Source organism: Microcebus murinus, chromosome 1 (genome assembly GCF_040939455.1).
Source record: "Microcebus murinus isolate Inina chromosome 1, M.murinus_Inina_mat1.0, whole genome shotgun sequence".
Lineage (NCBI taxonomy): Eukaryota > Metazoa > Chordata > Mammalia > Primates > Cheirogaleidae > Microcebus > Microcebus murinus.
In genome coordinates, this window is record NC_134104.1 from 127,934,233 (window position 1) to 127,957,157 (window position 22,925).

The following is a 22,925-nucleotide window of genomic DNA, read 5'->3' on the forward strand; positions in this document are numbered from 1 at the left end:
ACTTCCCAGGCCCCTCTCCGCAGACGCTTCCCACCAGCAGCGCCGGCGGGGAGCGGAGGAAGGCGGGATGGACCGGGGAAGGATGCTGAGCGGATCGCGACCCGGCGGGGGAACGTTTCCACTCCCCCACCCACTCCGCCGGGCACCTCGCTGCCCGCCGGCTCCGGGGCACACAGACGGGCTCCCCCTTTCCCCGTTTGCTTCTTTCGGTCTTTTCCACTCCCCTTTTCTCCTCTAAAAGGGGCCATACCGATGCCCAGAAGGAGTTTGTTCCGCCAGGGACTGTTGGGCAGGTGTGTTAGTGTGTTCACACGGTGACAGAGAACGAATGGCTTCTTCAAGTCCCCCATCCCGACCGCTCCCCCTCACTCTCTCACCCCACTCCTCTGAGACCGGTCTGAGCGCGAGGGAAGGGCTCGGAGGACCCCAGCCGCCGGGCGCCCACGAGAGGGGACCAACGGAGAGCGCAGGGTGGGTGCCACCGAGAAGTTTAGAAGGATTCCGGGGAAAGAGGGAGATGGAGATGAAAGAGCAGGAGCAGCGGGGGGCAAGGGGAGGCAGAGGAGCAGAACTTACTCAGGCATGGGCGTTGGGGCGGCGGTGGCTGTCGAGTGCGGGCCGGAGACCGGGATCGGCTCCCCGGGCGGGCGCGCCGGCGTCGGACTTCCCAGGCGGCGGCTTCTGCCTCTTCTGCCGCCGCCGCCGGAGCTGCGGCTGCCGCGGAAGTTAATTGCAACTTGACTTCAAGTTGTCTTCTTTCCCCATCCGAAGTGGGCGTTTAAAGGGGAGAGCGAGGCGAGGAGCGAGCGATCGAGCGCGCGGGGCCGAGGGAAGGAAGAGAAGGAGGGGGAGGGAGGAGATGTTAGCGGGGGGGAGGGGGAGGGGGCGGCGGGGGCGGGAGGGGGAAGGGGCCGGCGGGAGCTGCTCTCGCTCGGCGGTCGCCGCGCCCGCAGTCTAGAGGCGCACGGGAGCGGCCGGGGCGCCCCCCGCGGGAGCCCGCAGCCACCCGGGGCGCGCATCCAGCCGCGGCGCCTCGGGCCGGGCACGCTGCGCCCGGGGGCTCAGCAGACCCCGCGCCGCCGCCGCTTCGGAGGTTGTGCGGCGCGGGCTGGCCGGCGGGGCGGCCAGGGCCGGGCCCGCCTCCCCAGCGCCCGCCCGGCTTCTCCCCCTGGCGGTGGGAGCCTCGGCGGCCGCCGGCGACACCAAGCGCACCGGAGCCCGAGCCGAGCCGAGCCCGAGCCGCTGCCGCCGCCGCCGCGGGCCGCTCCCGGGCTCCCTCCCCGCGTGCCGGCCCGAGTGTGGGGGCGGCGGGCCGGAGGGGAGAGGCTGGGCGAGGGGGCGCGCACAGGGGTTGGCGCCGAAGACCGGACTCTCAGTCGCGAGGGGTAAGTGTGGGCGCTTGGGGGTGCGCCGGGGGTGTGCGGCGCGGTTCTCGACGCCCGCCAACCCTGCCCCCTCACCTCTCCGAGGCCCCCACCATGCGCACCCCTCCTCTTGCTGCCTGCGGCTTCCTCTTGTTGTTCGTTGTTTGGCTGGGTTTGGGGGGGGCAGTGGATAGGGAGGGTGAGTGTAGTCTGTGTGCCAGCGGAGGAGGAAGTCAGGTGAGAGGCCTCGAAGCACCTCCACCCCAACCTAGCCTACGTGGGGTGTATCGCCCCCGACCAGGGGCATGTGGGCCAATTTTTTTTCGTCCTCAATGTTCAGTTGAGATGTTCTTTCCTAGAGGGCCTCCTTCCCTCACAGCCTGGTCTGTCCATCTCTCCTTCATCCCACCCTCGTCCCTCTTAAACCCCCATCTAGGAGCGCTGCGCCCCAACTGAGGAGCACGTGGAGGAAGGAGGGGGGGTCCTGTCTTGAAGACCCTCACGCTGTGACCCAGCCCAGTTATTTCAGTGTTTATCCTCATGTCAGCGGCTGTACTTCTTTCAGCCCGCTGGGAGTGAGACGCCTAAGCAGAGGTCCAATTTCCCCAAAAAGCTGGGTGCAAAGAGGGGAAGAGATGAGGATTTCGATGACAGAGAGAGAAGGGGCCAGAGAACCTCCCCAAAGGGAGACTGAAACTCCAAAAACCCCTACAAGAGCGGAGTGGCTGGAGGTTCAGGACCCCAGGCTAAGGAGAAACTGGAACTCAATCAACTTTGTTCCTCTCTCCCTGGCATTCCTGCCCCCAGCTCTGAGGAAGCTAACAGGTCTTTTGTTTTGTGCCCTGTTGCCTTTGGGAAATTTGCGTTGAGCGTGACAACAGAAAATCACTACTGTTACTCAAAGTTCAGGGGATTGCAGAAAGAGAAAACAGTCTTTACTTTTTGTCCTGTGTGTGTGTGTGTGTGTGTGTGTATTTGGCAGAGTGTAGTTAGTTAGGTTCATGGCATGAACTGCAAAAACGTCAGGTGTAAGAAGAAGGGCTGTAGGGCTGCCTAGGCGTATTTTTAGAAGCTGCACTTTCCTGAGTTCTTTCACACCAGGCTTGCTCTCTCATTAAGTCCCCATAAATAATTGTATTTAGGGAGGAGGAAAAACTATGGGAGCAGGAGGGAGACTGCTAAGATTTCCATCCTGCCAGCACAGAGCTCTGTTTACAGGGAAGTTCCTGGAAAGTAACTGTGGGCTGAGAATTCAGTTTTTCCTAAAAGCTCTGTTAGGTCCTCTTCCGTCAGATGGTTATGAAAAAAGCACGCTGGGAAAATCCTGATATCTGCGAAGCCTTATTTTATCTATTACACAGTGGTTGATTTGACTTTGAAGCCCTGGTAACAAACGTCAACTGTGCTTTTTATTTTTTGTGCTGTTTTTCTAAATAAAGGAGAATAGCATATGTATCCATGCTGCTTTCTGATATACCCTTTTTTCCTTCTGTCAATGGATATTGAATCCAGTGGAATTTATCCATCTTTTTCAGTTGATCATCATTTTATGCAGACAATTCCAAAGACACAAGAATATAAAACATTTATGGATTAGTGTTCTTTTAGGGAACTAACCCTTGCTTTTTAAAGACACAAGTGCCTACTTCAATTCTTAGTTCTGTAAAGCAAAGCAAAAAATATAAATAATTTTAGTGGGCAAAACAAAATAAAACACAAATTTTCCTTCCAGCATCACTTTCTGTCCCAGTAGTTCCCAGGAGACATCAAATCCTCCTGCCTCAGTTTACCAAACTGCTGAGTTGCCTAACCAGTATCTCCATCTGAGAAAGGCATCAGGTTTGAAACGGAAAAAATGCATTCTCAGTCTTTAATTACTGCTTAATAAGTAATTTCTTGTAGCAGACAGCTGATTCTCCAATTCTGAATGCCTGAAATGAAGCTTATCAGAAATTTGATATATAAAAAAAGGATTATTATTTCTTCCTTACATGCTTATTTGCTAATTTGGTTTCCCAAGTTATCAGCTAAGCTCCCAGAATTTAAGGTTCAGTATGCTCCCCTGAGTTGAACCAAGAGAACATTTTGCCCCCAACCTTTTGAATTTACTTTTTTTCTTCCAAATAGTCTTACAGAGAGCTCAGGCTCTATTTTAATACAAAATTATGTAATTCTGGGTGCAGTACATTCAATGACATAATTTGGTAAGCTCTTATGTGAGCTTTACTCCTAGTACTCCTAGTGGGGACTCATTAAGTATTAAGAGATTAATAAAATAGTGTGATTGGCCACACATTTAATAGCATAACACTAAGACCATTTTTCAGAAGAAAAGGGCATTTTGCCTGAAAGTAAATCAGCTAATTTCTATGGTTTAAGTGTTGGTGTCCTCCCCAAAATTCATGTATTGGAACCTAATATCCAATGTGATAGTATTAAAAGGGGAGGCCTTTGAGAAGTGATTGAGTCATGAGGCTTCCACCTGCACAAATGGGATTAGTTCTTGAGCTATCTACCTTGTCCCTTCCACCATGTGAGGACACAGCAACAGGGCACCATCTGTGAAGCAGAGAGCAAGCCTTCACAAGACACTGAATCTGTCGATACCTTGATCTTGGACTTCCCAGCCTCCAGAACTGTTAGCAATAAATTAATTTTCTTTGTACATTATCCAGTCTAAGATACTTTGTTATAGCATCCAAAATGAACTAAGACAGTAATACATTTGTGCTACTATATTTTTTAACAAGTCCAAATCTAGCTGAGCTGGCTGTAAGACAAATCTGAAACATACCAAATGGTCAATAATAGTATCAAAAGCTACACTGATTATTTCCCTAAAAAATAGACAATAAAATAATGCCTACTAAATTATAGGAGAAAGATGTAAGGGGAGGGGGATAAATCAGCATTGGTCTTCAAGGAACTTATTTGCTGAGAAAATTACATTAAAATGTGAAAAGACAACTCAATATATCAGTAAATGATTTGAATCAAAGAAATACTTGAGAAAATAGATTTTTCTTTCTCTGTTTAGATCAGAGGGAGAAGAGAACCTGAAGCTCTGGGTTGAAAGGTATTTTTAAGGTTAATTTGTCCAGTCAAAGCAACCCTTAAGTGCCAGTCAGGTATTTTGGGTGAAGGCCTTTCAAGTCAGATGTCTTGGGTGAAGGGGAACTCACCACTTATCTCCATTAAGTCAGGGATTTTATTTACAGAATGTTTATCACAGAGTAAAGTTCATTGTGTGAATGAATGAATAATTTCCAAAGCAGTTCATTTCATCTTTGTACACTTTATTACTTTTTTTCTTGTATTACACAAAATTGGTTTTCCTGAAACTTCCAACCAGTCTTAGTTCTGTCATTTGCAGCCAAACAGAACAAATCTGTTGTATCCATCAGGATAGGCTATATTCTGCTGAATAACAAACAATTCCAATTTTTAGTGGCCTAATATAGCAAAAATTGTTTTCTTAACTGTGCCATGAATCCATTGCAGGTCAGCGGGTCTGTTCCCTGTCTTTCATTCTAGATTCCTGGCTAGTGGAAGAGTCACTATTTTGAATATTTCATCTTGCTGTGGAAAAATAAAGATCACTGTGGATGGTTTCATGCTGACATTTAAATGTTATGGCCCAGAAATGACACACATCCTTTGGGCTCACAACTAGAACTGGTTGTGTCGCTCTAAAGAATCATCACAAGGAGATCAGATAGTGCAGCCTCCCTTGTGCCCAAGGTTAGAGAGCTGACTACTGTACTGGTAGTAACTCTTGTCCGTATGATACCCTGCCAGCTAAACTATCCCTTCTTGCCACTCTATGGCCCAAATCTTAAATGCCGAAACGATATGACTTCTTTCACCATCTGCTCTCTCTTTGCAGCTCTACAACAATCCCCCCTCCAAAGTGTAGCACGCCTTCACTTTTAAGTATACTCTTTTATATTTACTAATATTATATCGATTTTATTTTCTCAAGGCTTGTTTTCCTGGCAAGGGTATAATAAACAGGAACTTTAACAACTAATATCTGAAAACAGCATGATAATTACCAAAATTTGAAATGTGGTCTTGAGTAGTTACTTCTCTTATTGTAAAGATAAATGCATTATGTAATCTTGTAACACAAATTTTAAAAATTCATTCATTCATTCATTTATCCTACTTGTTCATTCAATAAATATTCATTGCATACCTAGTAGATGCCAGGCACTCTATTAAGGACTGAGGATATGGAGATGATTAAGAGTTTTTCTCTTCATGAAACATATTTTCCAATTGGGCAAACAGACATAAAAAGTCATTACAATGCTAATAGAGGCAGAAAGTATTATGGGAACACTTAGGAAGAAGCAAATAGCTAGCTGGCAGGACTTAGGAAAGTTCCATAGAAGAACTGACACTAGAACTAAGTCTTGAGGATAAGTAAGACTTCTTTAGGTAGAAATGGAAGATGGAGGAAGGATATTTTAAGCATGGAGACCAGCATGGACAAAGGCACTGAGGATGGCAAAGCTTATTTATGGAACTCTAAGGATTCCAGTGAGACTGGAAGACATGGGGTCTTTGTAAAGGCTGATAATTGTGAAGGACCCTGCAGACACTCTCTGGAGTTCGGATGTTTTCCCGTTCTTCTGGGATTGCAGACTCTCATGGCCACCTTGGACCAGGCATGGATGTATGTGGCCAAACAGAGCAAGTAAAGACTGTAAGCCATGGTGAGAACTATGGCAATCTGAAGAATATATTCTCTGTCTAAATGGGATAGTAAATGCCAGTGATATCAAATGTCAGATCTCCAATTTCAAGAGAAAGGCTAAAAATTCAGATTTATATGAAAAATTGAATATTAAATGTGGACGACTTACCCATGTTTTAAAGTATGCCTCTAGTCCTTAAGCTGATTTTGGCCTGCAGACATGTTTGGTATAGCTTATGTATGTACATTTTTAGTGAAGGCCAAAATATTTATTAATACCCATCAGAGTATGGTAGGCCCCCTTTCCACGAAGGATATGTTCTAAGACTCCCAATGTATGCCCTGTATATACTGCTTTTTCCTGCACATACACACCTATGGTAAGGTTTAATTTGTAAATTAGGCACAGTAAGATTAATATCAATAAGTAATAAGAAAATTGAACAATTATACTAAAATAAAAGTTATGTGAATGTGGTCTGTCTCTCTCTCAAAATATCTTATTGTACTGTACTCACCTATTTTCAGATCATGGTTGACCTCAGGTAACTAAAACCCTGGAAAGCAAAACTGTAGATCTGGGACGAATACTGTATATTTTAACTCAGTCTACCCATTCCCCACATGCCAAAGGCTGTCTTGAAGTATTTAATTTTTGTTATTGTTTTAAAAATGGAGTCCACTAATTCCTTATTCTTCTAGCTCCTCTCTTGCTTTGACGCTACTCTTGCTTGCCACTCAACAGTCAGAAATATGCAACAACATCCCACACTCTCCTATAAACTTTAAAATGTTGGAAACACTAGGTATCTTCTCATAAGGCATGCGGGCCATTTACTTGTAGGTTTGGTCCCATGGGTACATCCATATTCTTAAAGTCATTCAATTCACTGGACCATCAAGTCTTTAAATTCTTAACAACTTGGCTTGACAGGCTGTAAATTTTTATTCAACTTTCTTGACTAAAAGAAAATCAACTTTCTTGACTTTTATTGTATAATTTATATACAGTAAAACTCATCCATTTTATGTGTTACATGAGTTTTGAATATGAAGGGGCAACGCGAGCAAATTATATTTTAAGTAAACTTCAGAGTAAATAATGTACGTAAAGCAGCCTTAAGTGTTTAACTGCCTAGATTCTAATCCTGGTTCAGCTAGTTACTATTGCATGGCCTTGAGCAAGTCTCCTAATTTCTTTCTGCCTCAATTTCCTCATCTATGTGACAGGGATACTAATAGTACCCACCTCTTGGAAGTAGTGAATGCACAGTGCTTCAACATGGAGTAAATAAAGACTAACAGTTGTTTCTATTGTTATTAATATTGTTGTCATTATTATTCTAGTAGAAAAGAACTCCTGGGATATCAACGAGAAGAAAAAAATGAATTTACTGGGATATAAGTGGGGCATAAGTAAGTACTACTGGATAACTTGATGTGCTGGAGGTACATAAGCTAAAGAATAGTGATCACCTCTATTTCTGGAATATTTATTTTTTTACTTAAAGATTTTAGAAGAAACTATTTTTCTGTTAAAGCAGTTATACATAAAATGGAATTGACTGCAACATTTTGGATGAATTTTTAACAAAACCCAAGAAACTATAAAGACTTTTGGCTATTTGAGACTTTGAGGGGAAGGGTGAGTACTGCATCTACTTCCTTCTGCTGCTTTCTCTCCTCTACCACTTTGGTGGAAATGTTTGTGAATACCAGACCACGTACACTGGTAACTTTTACCTCACAATTGTGAAAATACTTTTTATTTTTATGTGCTATGAATACTACCCAAATGTGGAATCTTTGCTATCAGATTTTAAACCAGAAATATTTTGGAGTAAGGAAGAAAAGTATTAGAGCATGACAAATCACCAGAAAGAAAAGAGCTGAACTGAATTCTAGGTCCTGTTCAGCTACTTGCCAGTAGGCTTGTTGTTGCCCATGAGGGCAGTGATCCTTGTTGTTTTCACTGGGAATCCCTATGCATCTAGAATAAACAGACGTTGGTGAATGATCTTGGGAAAAAACACTTAGTCTTTATAAGTCTCAGTTTCCTTAGGCATAAAACGAAGAGGTTGGATCAGTTGATCTCAAACTTTAGTGTTTATAGGAATTAGATGGAGTGCTTGTTAAAAATGCAGATTCCTTGGCTCCATGCCAGAAATTCAGATTTGATAGAACCAGGAGGGATTCAACAATCCACAAGGATTTGGGAGACTTGGGTTTTAAGGAGCAGAAATCCAACTCATAAAGGAAAGTTTTATTTTTGATTTGGCTTCACTTTTTGTCCTCCTTCTCCTCCCCTTCCAACACATAAACTGGAAAATATAATGTAAGGACTACTTCAGGCATAATTGTTTCTAGCTGCTCAAATAATGTCACTAATCATCTCTTGGTTCTTTCTTCTGTGTTAACTACTGTTTTAACTTCATTCTTGGTCTGGCTTTCCTCCTGGCTTCCATTCTTCTGACATAAACACCCAAGCACAAAGAGCATTCTTCTTTCTCAGAATCTCCAGCTAAAGAACTATGCCTGATTGTGACTGTATCAGATGGTATCGTGTGCCCATACCTGCAGTCATCACCATGGTCAGCACCTGTGATTCTCTAACTTGGCAGCCTTGGGTCAAATGCCCACCCTTGGATTTGGGTGTATAGTCACCCTACACAAATCATGTAGGCTGGGAGTAAGAAAGGGCTGGTTCTCCAAGATAAATTGCAGGTAATTTTTCCAGAAATAAGGCAAATGGATGCTTGTTAGCCAAAACTATAGATCTCCATCCACTACCATGCATTTTTGTAGACGTTTGATGAAAACGACCTATTTTCACTTTGATGAAAATAACCCAAATATTATGTTACAAAAGTATAACCAATGTGCCAAGATATTGAGGCCTTCAATGCTCAAGGTGACCAGGTAAGGCCTGGGAAGTGCCTAAGATAGTTATAGTTTCTGAGCTAAGTGCTTCTTATTTACCCCAGTGTTTGGAGCAGTCATTAAGCATTCTCTGTGTGTGTCATGAAGGTAATTTAAGTTTAGGTGATTTGTGACTTGTGTTTTGGGAAGCAATGGATTTGGAGAACCATTCACTCTTTAAGATCCTTCCAAACATACAATAACACTATTACTCTAACAGTGGTCCCCAACCTTTTTGGCACTAGGACCCAGTCTCATGGGAGACAATTTTTCCACAGACCAGATGGGGTGGGGGTGGGGATGGCGACCGATGTGTAGTGACTGTAAATACAGATGAAGCTTCACTCATTTGCCTACTGCTCACCTCCTGCTGTACAGCCCAGTGGGTTGGGGGGCAGGGGTTTGCAACCACAGCTCTAGGATCTTCTAGAGATAACCTGGAAGTTGGTTTATACAATTGAAAAAAAAATAAAAACTCCAGTTATGATGCAGAAAGGTGGGACCAGCAGTTGAATCCTGCTTTGACTTGGTTATAGGTTTGGTTTTATTTAATAATCTCGGGCAAATATAGTCTATTCCATTTAATGAATATAATCCCAACCTGGATCCCAGCATGCCTGGTTCCTATCAATGTGTGAAACATAAATGGATGTACATAAACATACAATGGTAAGCAGGCAATGGTGTGGAACAGAAAACTGAGTTGACCTTTAGTCATTAGATATGTCTTAGGTGCTTTCATTATATGTGAGTTCATAGAAGAACTAAATTCTGGTGAATGAATTATTAACTCATTTTTTGTTAAGTGAAGAAACCATCATCATTTTCTTAAGTTCTTTAATAAAATGACTCTTCTTTTTCATTTTAGTATTAAGTCTTCAGTTTAATTTCAGATGGCTTCTCTATACGCCCTTTCTCTTCCCACTTTTACCTTCCCCCGAGTAAGCCAATGTGCAGAGGATAGTGTTTTCAACAAATGATGCCGGAATTACTAAATATCTGTGGGGGCAGGGGAAGGGGAACAAACAAAAACCCCTGAACCCTACCTCACACTATACACAAAAATTCATTTGCAATGGATTATAGAACTAAATGTATAAATAAAAACAAAAACATAAATATTTTAGAGGAAAACATAATGTAACTTGTAGACAAAGATTTCATAGATAAGCCATAGAAAACAATAACCATAAAAGAAAAAATAGGTAAGTTACAGGTTAAAATTAAAAATATATGTTTATCTAAAGAAAAACAGAGTGAGAAGCAAAGTTTGGAATTCCCTGATTAAACTATCATTACTGCCTGAAGGATTCCCTCTGTTGTGCATTTAGTTCAAGTTATTTTGACCTATAAGTGATAGGTGCTGGCTCTGTAAGCTTAAGCAAGACAGGGATTTTTCAGTCTTAGCAACACAGCAAAACCCCATCTCTACAAAAAATAAGAAAATAAGGTTGATGTGGTGGTGTGTGCCTGTGGTCCCAGCTATTTGGGAGGCTGAACCAGGAGGATTGCTTGAGGCCAAGAGTTGGAAGCCTGCAATGAGCTATGAGGATGCCACTGCACTCCAGCCCAGGCAACAGATCAAGATCCTGGACTAAGCGTGGTCACCAGACCCAAGTAAGCCAATCAGACTCTTCCCTGAGAATTACGGGAGAAAAAAAGGAGGGGAGGGGGATTTTCTTGCAATTCAAAGTCAGGGATGCAAAGGGACCTCAGAAATAGGAGAAGTATTTAAGCACTATTAGGAAGCAAGTCAAGCCTTTTTCTCCTTATCTTGTCTTTTTCTTCCTCATGGTAGTCCCGCTCTCCCCTGTCCTCAGTTCACACAGAAAATTATCGTTTCCAGTTGGTTTTGAGCCAGCCATAGATGTTCCAGTCAAGCCATCCAGAGAAAGACTATCTTTCTATCTTTCATAATTCTCAGGGAAGAGTCTGATTGGCTCACTTGGGTCCATTGACCACGCTTAGTCCAATAAACTGTGACCAGAGGCAGGACAATATTTAAAGAAACATAACAGTTTCTTTCATCCATGGGAATGTAGGGTTAAAAGAAATTGCATCCCAGTGGATGCTCACTCTACATTTCCTCTTCATTAGACATGAGAGGGAGTTAATGAAAATTTTGTACATGGGCACAGTTTTTAGTGGCTACATTTTTTGGTGTGTTAATATGCTGTCTCGAATAATCTAATATCAGCATCTCTTCTCTGAATTCTACATGTCAAATGATGTATATTAAGGGCTATAAACAAAATTGTTCATTTTACAAATGGGTACATTTATTTGTAAATTATTAGCTAAGATCTATTCAAATACAGACATGCTTTGTTCTAGTCTGGATATACAATAAAATTAATTTAAATAACTTTAATCAACTTCAAAAACAGCAAATTCCAAGACAATTAGGTTAACTTTAAGAACTCATATTTATTGAGTTAGCAGATGGTAAATTAAAAAACAATGAAGCTAATTTTTAAAATCATTCATTGAATTAAAAAAACAGACTTATTTAACAAAACTGTTTTTAAGCTGGTTTTTCATCCCTATATTCATATTTTAAGATTCCAATTTGGGGAACTTCTGGAAAGACACCAAGTGAGTTGCAGTGTGTGAACACTTTTCCACATACTACTTCTTAAAAAGCTTTAGAACCATCTGAAAAAAATTTAACAATAAAAATCTAAGAAACAAGCATATTCTGCTTATTGAAAGCAATGAATGGTCTGCTTCTTCAAATCCAATTTGCTCTCTAACATGCTCCTGTGGTCCTCTATGTTGCTGACCCTGACATACCTTGGGAATTCCTATACTAGCAAAATAAAAGTTGCTCCTGGCCAGAACTTTATTTCTGCTTTTTAATGGTCAAATATAAAAGGCTTCATCCTCGGATGCCTTTTTGAGCCTTGTGTACCAGTGACTTAAGACAGGTGAGCACCACAAATATATGTTTTTCTTTGGTCTTTTGTTTTATCCTTTGCTTTCTGGTTGTAAGTACTAGAAGCTTACTCTGTGAGCTTATGGGAAAAAGGATATTTTGTGGAAGCACACCAAAAGCACAGGGCTTTTCCTCTTTAGTTTCTACTGGGTTGGGTCTCCTTGCAGTTTTTGGAGGTGGAGCAGTTAACATTCCCCAATACATGAAGTTTACCAGAAACTGGTTTTTTGTACTTGTGACAGTTCAATCACTTCTACTTCCTAAGATTTTTATAGATGAAATTGGAGATAATGCCATTGATATATTAAGATACATCCTTATCATTATACCAGCTATTACTGGTTTTAACATGATGGCATATTTAGAACTAGAACCATTGAGGTAGAAATTAAATTCTGGCTGAGCGTGCTGGCACATGCCTGTAATCCTAGCACTTTGGGAGGTAGGGGTGGGAGGATCAGTGGAATAGTGAGACCCTGTCTCTACAAAATTAGAAAAATTAGCCAGGTGTTATAGTACATCCCTGTAGTCCCAGATACTGGGGAGGTTGTGGCAGGAGGATTGCTTGAGCCCAGGAGTTTGAGGTTGCAGTGAGCTATGATGACACCACTGCACTCTAGCCCAGGCAACAGAGTGACACCCTGTCTCAAAAAGAAGAAAAAAAAGGAAAGTCTTCTGTTAAAAAATTTGGAATTGATTTGTTCGAATGGCTGGTTACTCAATTAGTGTTAAAGTCTTTTCTTTACTATGGGGCAGTTGCAAACTGTGATGTAATTTATTTATGGTCCTAGAAACTCCTTGCCTAAGACTTGATCTTACTTTACACTGTGTTACATTACTTGATCAGTAGTGTTTAAGATCATATTTACTGAGGTTTTTTGTTTTGTTTTATTTTTTGGTTTTTTTGAGACAGAGTCTCACTTTGTTGCCCAGGCTAGAGTGAGTGCCATGGTGTCAATCTAGCTCACAACAACCTCAAACTCCTGGGCTCAAGCAATCCTTCTGCCTCAGCCTCCTGAGTAGCTGGGACTACAGGCATGTGCCACCATGTCCAGCTAATTTTTTCTATATATTTTTAGTTGGCCAATTAATTTCTTTCTATTTTTAGAAGAGAGGGGTCTCGCTCTTGCCTTGAGCAATCCGCCTGCCTCGGCCTGTATTTACTGGTTTTGATTTATCAGTTGTAATTTGAGTTACAAACAGAGAGATATAAAAACACATTTATTAAGATTAATGTAGCAAAAATTATCTTATGTTGTCCATTTGAAACTATTTAGCCCCATCCCTTAGTCCTCTTGAAATAATTATTTTTATAATAACCTTTTGATAATATGAGTCTTCTCAGGAATGTAATTGTAACAAATGGTAGAACAGACTGTATTGTTTTTAATTAAACAAGAATGGGTGAAAATAAAATGGATCATGGCTAATGAAAAAATGCAGTAGGTGAAATTTCTGTCTTGCAGAAACAGAAATCAGAGATACAGAGGAAAAACATCGTAACTAGTCTAAATATCTAAAGAAATGCATAGGAGTTAAATAGGTAAGAGGAAATTAAATAGAAAAATTATAGAGATGTAACTTAGTATGTAAGCTCCTTAAGGGCAAAATAAAATATTGTAACCCTACTCCTAAGAGAGAGCTTAACATATATACTACAGTATTAAATGGACATTTTTTGAATTTATAGATAAAATAATGAGTGTTATTTTAAAAAATAAACCTGATGGATCAGAAGTAAAAATCAAAGTTATAACAGAAGAAAACTTTCCATAATAAAAACTACATTGACATTGTAAAGTTTCTTTTGAACAAAAATTAAGGAACAGATATAAATACCAGCCATAGATTAGTAAATTTTTAAATTTCTAGGACAAAGAAAATGTCTTCATATATATATGAAGGAAAAAATATATGCTTTTGTAGATTGCCATTATATTTCTTATGTAGAAAAAGAAACAAAAAGAAAAAGAACTTTTTAAAGAACACAGATAGATTTCTACCGTATTTCCCCGAAAATAAGACAGGGTCTTATATTTATTTTTCCTCAAGAAGACATCCTAGGGCTTATTTTCAGGGGATGTGTTATTTTTTTAAAGTATGGTACGACAATCTACATTTATTCAAATATAGTTGTCTTCTTCTGGACTATCATCATAACTCTCCAAACCCTGAATTCCATCCTGAATTTCTTGTGACTCTATTTCCTTTAGAACCATTGGCCCAATCTCTCATGTCGAGCAGTAGGGCTCTCGTGGGGCATATGAGAAAGGTGGTTTGACTTCTTTACCTCTCCGCAACGAAATGCGTGGATTGTGCAGACACATTGTGTAGCCACGCCTATCAGTAGGTCTTATTTTCGGGGTAGGGCTTATATTGCGCATATGCTTAGAAATCCTGCTAGGGATTATTTTATAGGTAGGTCTTATTTTCGGGGAAACACTGTACATAATTTTTAAGAGAAATAAGTTTGAAGTATACTAGAAATTCTGGTTGTTTCCATATGAAAGTTCAATAACTTCTCCTACTTGCTCAGATAGAATTGGAGATAACACGATTGACACATTAAGACACATCCTTTGCACTGTACCAGCCATTATTAGTTTTAACATGATGGCACATTTAGACCTAAAACTATTGATCTAGAAATAAAGTTGTTTTCATAAAGAGTTTTATGCCTACCCAATTATTGGCTTATGTGTAAAAGTAACAGAATAACACAAATCTTCCAGGTATAAGAAAATATAACAACCAAGAGTCTTTTCTGCAAAAATTGCAGAGATACATGTCCAGATCACTTAAAGGTGAGGCAGCATAGAAACTCAAGAATATGAAATTTCAGTGAAAAAGATTGGTGCCAAGTATTGAAGGTAAAGACAATAAATGAATAAAGTATAGTGAAATCAAAGTGAATTAAGAATCAATGCTGATAGCTAAATACTTTTTTTACTAAAGGAGCAGTGTTTTCAATATAATTTCTAAAAAGGGAGTCTTTACATTTTTAAATAAAGTATCTATAACTAATGATCACAATATGGAAAGAGGAGATGATGGAAACAAAAGCATTAGAAGATGAAGCATTCTTGCTTTATTTTAAAATCACTAGATAAGTGTGCATTTCAGGATAGTTGTGGACAATTTAATGTAGGCACTAGTTGAATTGGAAACAGGATGTTTGTTTTCTAAGTAATTGTCAAAGATAAAAAGTAAACAAAACAGTCTATGCAGAAGATAGAATGGAAAGGAAACAGTGAGGAACTTTTAAAAGGAAAGTATAAAATAAGTCCAATTAAGCTTAAAAATTATGACAAGTAAAAATGGCTTAAATTCTCATATTCAAATGGAAAGATCCTCAGATTAAATTAAAATGAAAGTAATGATTTGGTGGTGCTTAAGAATCATACTTAAAAATGGCACAAATATTTTTTCATGGCAAAGATTTTTCCAGTCTACATGTTCATATCCAAATGAGACATAGCAATGTGAATATCTAACAAGGAATTTTGTGTCAAAAAACAGTAAACATAACAAAAGGGACTATTTTATAATCATTAGTAGTGTAATGCTACTGGAGGAATAATAGTACTCAAATATTATGTATTGAATAATTTTAAATGAAAAATAATTTGTACATTCTGTTTTTTAATCTAGAACTCACCAAAGCAAAACCATGTGTATCCAAGCAGTACACGCTTACAAAATTAGGAACTATACAAATGAATTACTTAATGTTAGTAGGTGAGATACCTCAAAAAGTAAATTACTAATTTAATAGGTTGTTTTTAAAAATACTAGATAAAATATAATAAATGTTCCTGATAAAATGGTAAAAATAGAAAAAATAAGATATTTGTTCAACATGGTAGTAAATATTTTATACTTATCAACATTAACAATGTCAAGTACTAAAAATATACATATTTAAAAACAGGGTAGGATGAAAGGTGCTATAATGGTTCTGCCTTAATAATGTTATTTAATAGTATTTTAAAAACCCAGATTAACATAATATACTAAAGAAAGAAGAGCTATGAAGAATGGGAAAAAGCCAAACATGGTGGTATATGTCTACTGTAATCACAGCTACTTGGGAGGCTGAGGCAGGAGAATTGCTTGAGTCCAAGAGTTTGAGGCAGCAGTGAGCTATGATCATGCTGCTGCACTTGATCAGCCTGGGCCACAGAGTGAGACTGTCTTAAAGAAAAAAAAAAAAAGATAGCAAGAATTTAAAAAAAAGAACACAACATTATCAACATTATATTAGAAAAATATTTTTATAGTTTGAAAACCCAAAAGAGTCACTGAAAACATGAATGAACATAATAAATTAGTAAAATTAGAAGACACATAAATATTAACATAAATCAACAGTGTTTCTAAATATCACCAACCATTAACTCAAACATAAACTTTTAAAAGAGATTCATTTTACAAGAGCAACACAATATATAAAGCTATATGATTGACTTTAACCAGAAAAGTGACCTAGCTAAACAAACTTTTTGAGAGCTATAAAAATCTTAATCAAAAGACTGCTTTCAAGTTTAAAATATAATATCTTTACATTGTTAGTTCTTTTCAAAATATAAGTTTAACAGAAATCTAATAACAGTCTCTTTTGTTTTTTATATTTTGAGATACTCATGAGGGGAACTCCATTTTAAAATAAATCTGGAAGAAAAAGTAGGCCAGAATAACAAAATTCAGTTTTGAGAAAGAAGAGTAATGAGGAGAGACCAGTCTTATCAAATATCAAAATATATTATAAAGTTACAATAATTAAAGCCACATTATACTGTCACCAAAATAGTAGAATAATGAGACAAAATATGTGGTCAAAATATATTATATATAAAATGAAATATTTGATAATGGCAGGAGCACAAAAATGAAGAGAAATAACACTTTGCAGTATAGGGACTGAGTAATAGTTTGGGGAAAAAATTAACTTTTACACTCATTATATACATAATAAATAACAAAACTTAAACCATAGGAAGTCTAAAGGGATTTTATTTTATTGTAACAAATTGCAAAGTGAACAATAAAATAGATTTGACTATATTAAACAACAATATAACAAGCAAACAGTAGCCTAGATGCAATTATTTGAACTTACTAACAGAGAGAGTTAATATGATTATTTCACAGGTACTCATACAAACTCATAACACCCAACCCACATATGAAATAACAATAGAATCACATTTAACCAATACATGAAATGAGAATAGAATCGCATTTAACAAAAGATGAAATACAACACATTTGCAAACACATAAAAACATCTAGCCTTAATAATAATCAAATGAATATACACTAAAACAAAAATAAATTATATTTAGGTTTAATCAATTATTTTAAATTAATGTCAAGGACTTACACTCCCAGCTCTTACATTTAGATCAATACACTCTCCAAGGTCAAGTAGAAAATCTGGATAGCTGGGTGTGGTGGTGCTTGCCCATAGTCCTAGCTACTCAGGAGGCTGAAGCAGGAGGATCACTTGAGCCCGGGAGTTAGAGGCTGTAGTGTCCAATGATTGTGCCTGTGACTACTGCACTTCAGTCTGGGCAACATAGTGACACCCTGTTTTTATTTTGAACAAAAAGGAAGTAAAAGCTGGATAAAACCTAGCAAACATTTGTTTAAAGGCAGTGGAGAGGTCCTGAGAGCAAGGAATTCAAGAGAAATTTCACCTAACCACCTGTCAGAAGCTAAAGTAAAGTATCACCTGATGAAGATATGATCTTCCAGAGGCTGCAGCTACCTTCACAGTTTTTTAAATGCAATGTCTAGCATTCAATATAATTACCAGGCATGCCAGAAAACAAAATGACTGAAAACAGAGCTACAGGAGATTCAGATATAGGAGTAACAGACTTTAAAATACCTATGATTGATAAGTTAAAAAATTAGATGAGAAGATAGAAAATTGCAGCAGGTAACTATGATGAACAATCAAATAGAAATTCCAGAACTGAGAAATAAGCTGATGGAAATTAAAGCTTAATAGATGGATACCAGAGCAGATTAGAAACAGTTGAAGAACATATTTATAAATTGAAAATGATAGCAATAGAAAATATTAATGTAAATATCTAATGAACTCAAAAAGGGTGCTTTGAAAAATGGTTTCTTCTTACATCACTGGTGATATATAAATCTATGTAACACTTTTTGGAAATATTTTGGCAAACATGAATAAATTATTTGAACAAAAAGGATTTATATTTTTTGATGCAGTAATCTTATCTCTGGGACTGTGCCATAAGAAAGTTATTTTTGGGGCCAGGTGCAGTGGCTCACACCTATAATCCTAGCATTCTGGGAGGCCGAGACAAGAGGATTGATTGAGGTCAGGAGTTTGAGACCAGCCTCAGTAAGAGCAAGACCCCTATCTCTAAAGAAATTAGCTGGGCAACTAAAAATAGAAAAAATTAGTGGGGCATGGTGGTGCGCGCCTGTGGTCACAGCTACTGTGGAGGCTGAGGCAGGAGGATCACTTCTGACAAGATTGCTTCAGCCCAGGAGTTTGAGTTTGCTGTGAGCTAGGTTTACTCCATGGCACTCTAGCCCGGGCCACAGAGCGAAACTCTGGCTCAAAATAAAAAGAAAAAAAAAGTAAGTAATTTTTAAAATATACATTGACTCATTTATAAAAATACTGACTACAGACCATAGACTTATTTATGATAATAAGTGTCTGTGGACAATGTTTTAAGTGATCTATTTCAATTAATATAGTTAATCCTCACAACAATCCAAGGAGGTAGTTATTATTACTATCCTCATTCTACAGATGAGAAAACTGAAACATTGAGAGGTCAAGTAACTTGTGCAAGATTATATAGCAAGGATTTTAACCAGGCTGTCTGGTTCTACATGTACTTGAACCTGTTTTAGGCTTTTGGAAGCAACCTAAATAACTAACACTAGAGACTTTCTAAATAAGTACAGTATATCCGGTTTATGTAATATTTTTCAGGTATTAAATGTGAACATTCTGAACACTTTAGCAACATGGGGAATACTTGCGATGTAATGTGAAGAGAAAAAATCAAAATCAGAACTATAGTGAATGGAAAAATATATATATATAAATATAATTAAAAGCAAATATCCCAAAAGACTAACAGCAATTATGTGAGGTTAGTAGCATAATAGTTCTTTTTTCTCATTTTCTCAAATTTTTGTAATGTGTGTTTCTTATGTTGAAACGCACATTGAAAAATATCTATGTATAAAATATATAGTTTGAAAAATATATTATCTATATGTAAAAAGCAGTAGAGTATATTGGGTAAGAACATGGGCTCAGAAGCTAGACTGCCTGTGTCACCACTTATTAGGTGTGTGACCTTGGACTTATTAGGTGTGTGACCTTGGACTTATTAGGTGTGTGACCTTACTGTCCTTTTGTTTCTCTGAGTTTCCAAGTTTACCCTATAAAAGGAGGATAGTTACAGTAACAATCTAATAAGGTGATTGTGAGTATTAAATATGAGTTAAAATGTTATTTAGTCAGTATTTGGTCCTTGGAAAATATGCAACCACAAGCTATTCTGTTGTTATTTCACAACCAAACCTCATTGTTTTAGAGTCCTAGGTGACCAGGCAAAATGATAGTTCCCTCCAGCTGTTCCCCAGATAGGCACACCCATTAGCAATGAGTTTTTGGTTTCTCTGGGTGGATCTTAATTAGTCCTTACAATGAATTCCCCAATACAGAGGTTTCTAAGAATCTACCTGTTATCGGTTGAGGGGTTGCTACTGAATTCTTTCCCAGAAGCAGTGACAAAATTGAAATAACTGATGTGCTTTTTACTTTCAAGAAGCTCAGGCTCCCTGCTTCTGTCACATGTCTGAACATACTATATGAGTGATTGAAACTGCCCATTGAAACCAATATTACATTAACATCTTCAGTACTGATTAGATAAAATGTTTATTTCCTTTACCAATTGCACCTGTCTCTAGATGCATGACTTTTTATCGAACAGACTGAATAACAATAGAAAGCTATTTAAGAAATAGAACATTTGCTACGAAGGGATTGCCCTGAATTAAAGTCCCCTCCCCTGGGAGCCTGAAAATGTGCTTTAAAAGTTTTTTCCACCTGGCAGATTCAAAATTTGGAAGCTTTTGGTTGAGATTCCTCTTACTTGAAATAGTTTCATTAAAATTGTAATATATATATATATGTATTTTTAAAAAATGCATCAGAATACCAAGATTTATGGTTAGCTGTCTTAATGGCTAATGAAATGATAAGAACTTTTTAATAACCCCTGCCGATTAAACTGAAAAGTGTTCACCAGGTAGGATACTGTACTACCTAAAAGAGGAAAAGATACAAACTGACATTTCGTACATTTGTGAGAACAATCACCTTTGATGTGTCTGTTTGTTTTTCAGGATGTTGCAGGCCTCCGTTCTTGCAGGAGTTGAGCTGCAGAACCCTCCTGTGAATCCTCTTAGGTGAGTGCACCATTTCACTGCTGCTGTCAGCCTCGTAACTGCCTCTGTCAAGTCCATCTGACATTCACTGGCAAAGTCCTTCGGTTAAACTCCCTAATCATTCTCATCTCTATCATATAGTAAATGTTTAACACATTATTTAGCATATGAGTGTTCCATTTTTGGTAAAGTTATTATTCCTTTCAGCCTTATTTCTGAAGGCATTTCTGGGTTTATCCCCCACCCCATTTAGGATTTACCCCAAACTTTCTACATTCTCTTTTCTAACAGGCATGTTATGTTATGACATACTGTCACTCGCTCCTTAAGGTGGATTTACCATCTAAGTCTCAAGCCAGCATTTCACAACCAGTGAGAAATGGTCACCAGAAGAACTAGAAGAGTATGGCAATAGTGAAATTCCTTTTCCCTCTTCAAAAAACAGATCAAAGGATTCAACCAGCAAGTAGTAAATCAATGAAAAGCAATAATGAGGTGAGAAACAATGTTACTGAAAGGTGATCTCAAGAGTATTGTTATATATATGATTTACTTTCTTATGTAGGCAGCTACTGGACAGTTTCTTATTGTCATAGTATAATTTGATGCAATTTCATGTGCTCCTTTTGCCACATGAGGTTAAATGGAATTGGATGAGGTCCCCTCTAACATGCCTTCAGTGTCTAAAATTGGCAAATTTCTAAGCAGTTCTGGGCTTTAGTACCTCCACTTAAAAACTGGAATAATAGGATTTATCTATGATTTATCTGTTAGGTTATGAGGGCAAAAATGTCGTAACATAAAACAACTGGCATCCCACAGGCACTTAATTAATGCTAGTCCTCCCCGTCCCTATTTATGAAGATAGAAAGAAAAGAGTTAACAGACAACTCCACTTTTATTTTCAAATATTTAGGTTAGTAAGTATGAAATGTCCAATTTCCTTAAGTACTAAGTTTGACAGTTGATATCTCTGACGATTCACTTTGACACTTCTTGTTTTATGTTTATTGCAAAGTTACATCCTCATTCTTTCAAAAGCATGGTTTGGCTTGTGATTATCTTTCAAAAAAAATTTTTAGAGCAATTTTTGTGAAACCATGGATAAGCTAAAAACTCCTGTTATTGTTGAATATGAGTTCTGTTGTGAAACCAGTGCAGCACAGACAGCTCGAAATATCCACAAAGTGTTTGGGAAGGATGTGGCTAATGAACACAAAGTATTGTTGATGGTTTGAGAAGTTCCATTCTTGTGATTTTAATCTTGAAAATGAGCTATATGGGTGACCTGAGATCAAGGTGGATAGTGATGAGCTGAAAGCTGTAGCGGAAGCAAATCCATATCAACCTACATGGGAATTAGCAGCTAGGTTCCATTTTCCTATTCCAATATATTGGACCATTTGAAACAAATCAGCAAGGTAAAGAAGCTGGATAGATGGGTTCTGCATGAATTAAACAAGCATCAGAAGAGAAATCCCTCTTGAAGCTTGCTTTTCTTTACTGTCACAACATAAGGGCGAACCATTTTTATATTGTATTGTTTAATGTAATGAAAAACGGATTCTTTTTGACAATTGCAAACATTCAGCACAATGGTTTGATAAAGATGAAGTGCTGAAACACAGTCCAAAACCAAACATTCATCAAAAAAATATAATGGTGTCTGTTTGGTGGTCCAGCACTGGTATTATCCACTATAGTTTCATGAAACCTGGTCAGTCGATTACAGTGGACATCTACTGCAACCAATTGGATGAAATGATGAGGTTGCTTCTGATTAAGCAGCAGAGATTGGTCAATTGGGACAGACCAATCCTCTTGCAAGACAACGTTCAACCATATGTCGCACAAACAACACTGCTCAAACTGCAGCAGCTGGACTTGGAAACTCTCTGTTACCCACCGTATTCACTAGACTTTGCACCTACTGACTACCACATTTTCCAGGCTTTGGACCACTTCTTGCAAGGAAAAATATTCAATTCTCAACAAGCTGAGGAAAACACCTTTGAGATTTCATCCACTGACTCTCTAGGCTTCCTCGCTGCTGGCATAAACAAGCTAAAATTAAGATGGCAAAATTGTGTCAATAGTTTAGGTACATACTTTGATTGTACTGCTTCTTGTTTGAGATATAATAAATGAAACTTTTGATTTATTTTGTTAAGTATGAAATAAACATTTCATTAAATATGAAATAATGATCTAATATATTCTTTATTCACTATCTTATGAATAAAACTCAGAAAAGAGGTGAAATTCTCATCTCTTCGTCTTTCATTCCTTCATTTCTCAGTACTTTATAAAGATTCTACTGTAAACTAAGAACTGGGTGCTGTAGGGGAGACAAAACGAATTGATTCTATTTTCAACAAGATTGGTGTCTAGAAAGGGAGCTCATTTTTAAAAAGCCAGTAGAGAGACAAAATAAAGTATTGTCAGAGTTTATAAGCAGGAAAAATTATTTTAACCGGGGTCACCAGGGAATTTTCATGGAAGAGGTAGTGTTTGATTTGGCTTAAAGAAAGGGTATGATTTATGG

General features: G+C 38.4%; 2 protein-coding genes across 7 annotated transcripts in view; one reads left to right on the forward strand and one right to left on the reverse strand.

Annotated features, from left to right (window-relative positions):
- SATB1 (SATB homeobox 1) overlaps nt 1–826 on the reverse strand; it is a 96,399-nt gene extending 95,573 nt beyond the window's left edge. For all 6 annotated transcript variants that reach the window (XM_076005609.1, XM_076005607.1, XM_076005604.1 and 3 more), the window contains exon 1: nt 577–826. The gene's annotated coding sequence lies outside the window, so the exon portion shown is untranslated. The remainder of the gene's footprint in view (nt 1–576) is intronic.
- Nucleotides 329–22,584, forward strand: LOC105866453 (uncharacterized). Its single transcript, XM_076001360.1, has 4 exons — nt 329–725; nt 902–1,385; nt 20,339–20,401; nt 20,672–22,584. Exons 1-4 carry the CDS (start codon nt 329–331, stop codon nt 20,685–20,687), a joined length of 960 nt encoding a protein of 319 aa, XP_075857475.1. The 3' UTR covers nt 20,688–22,584.
- The last annotated feature ends 341 nt before the right edge of the window (nt 22,585–22,925 follow it).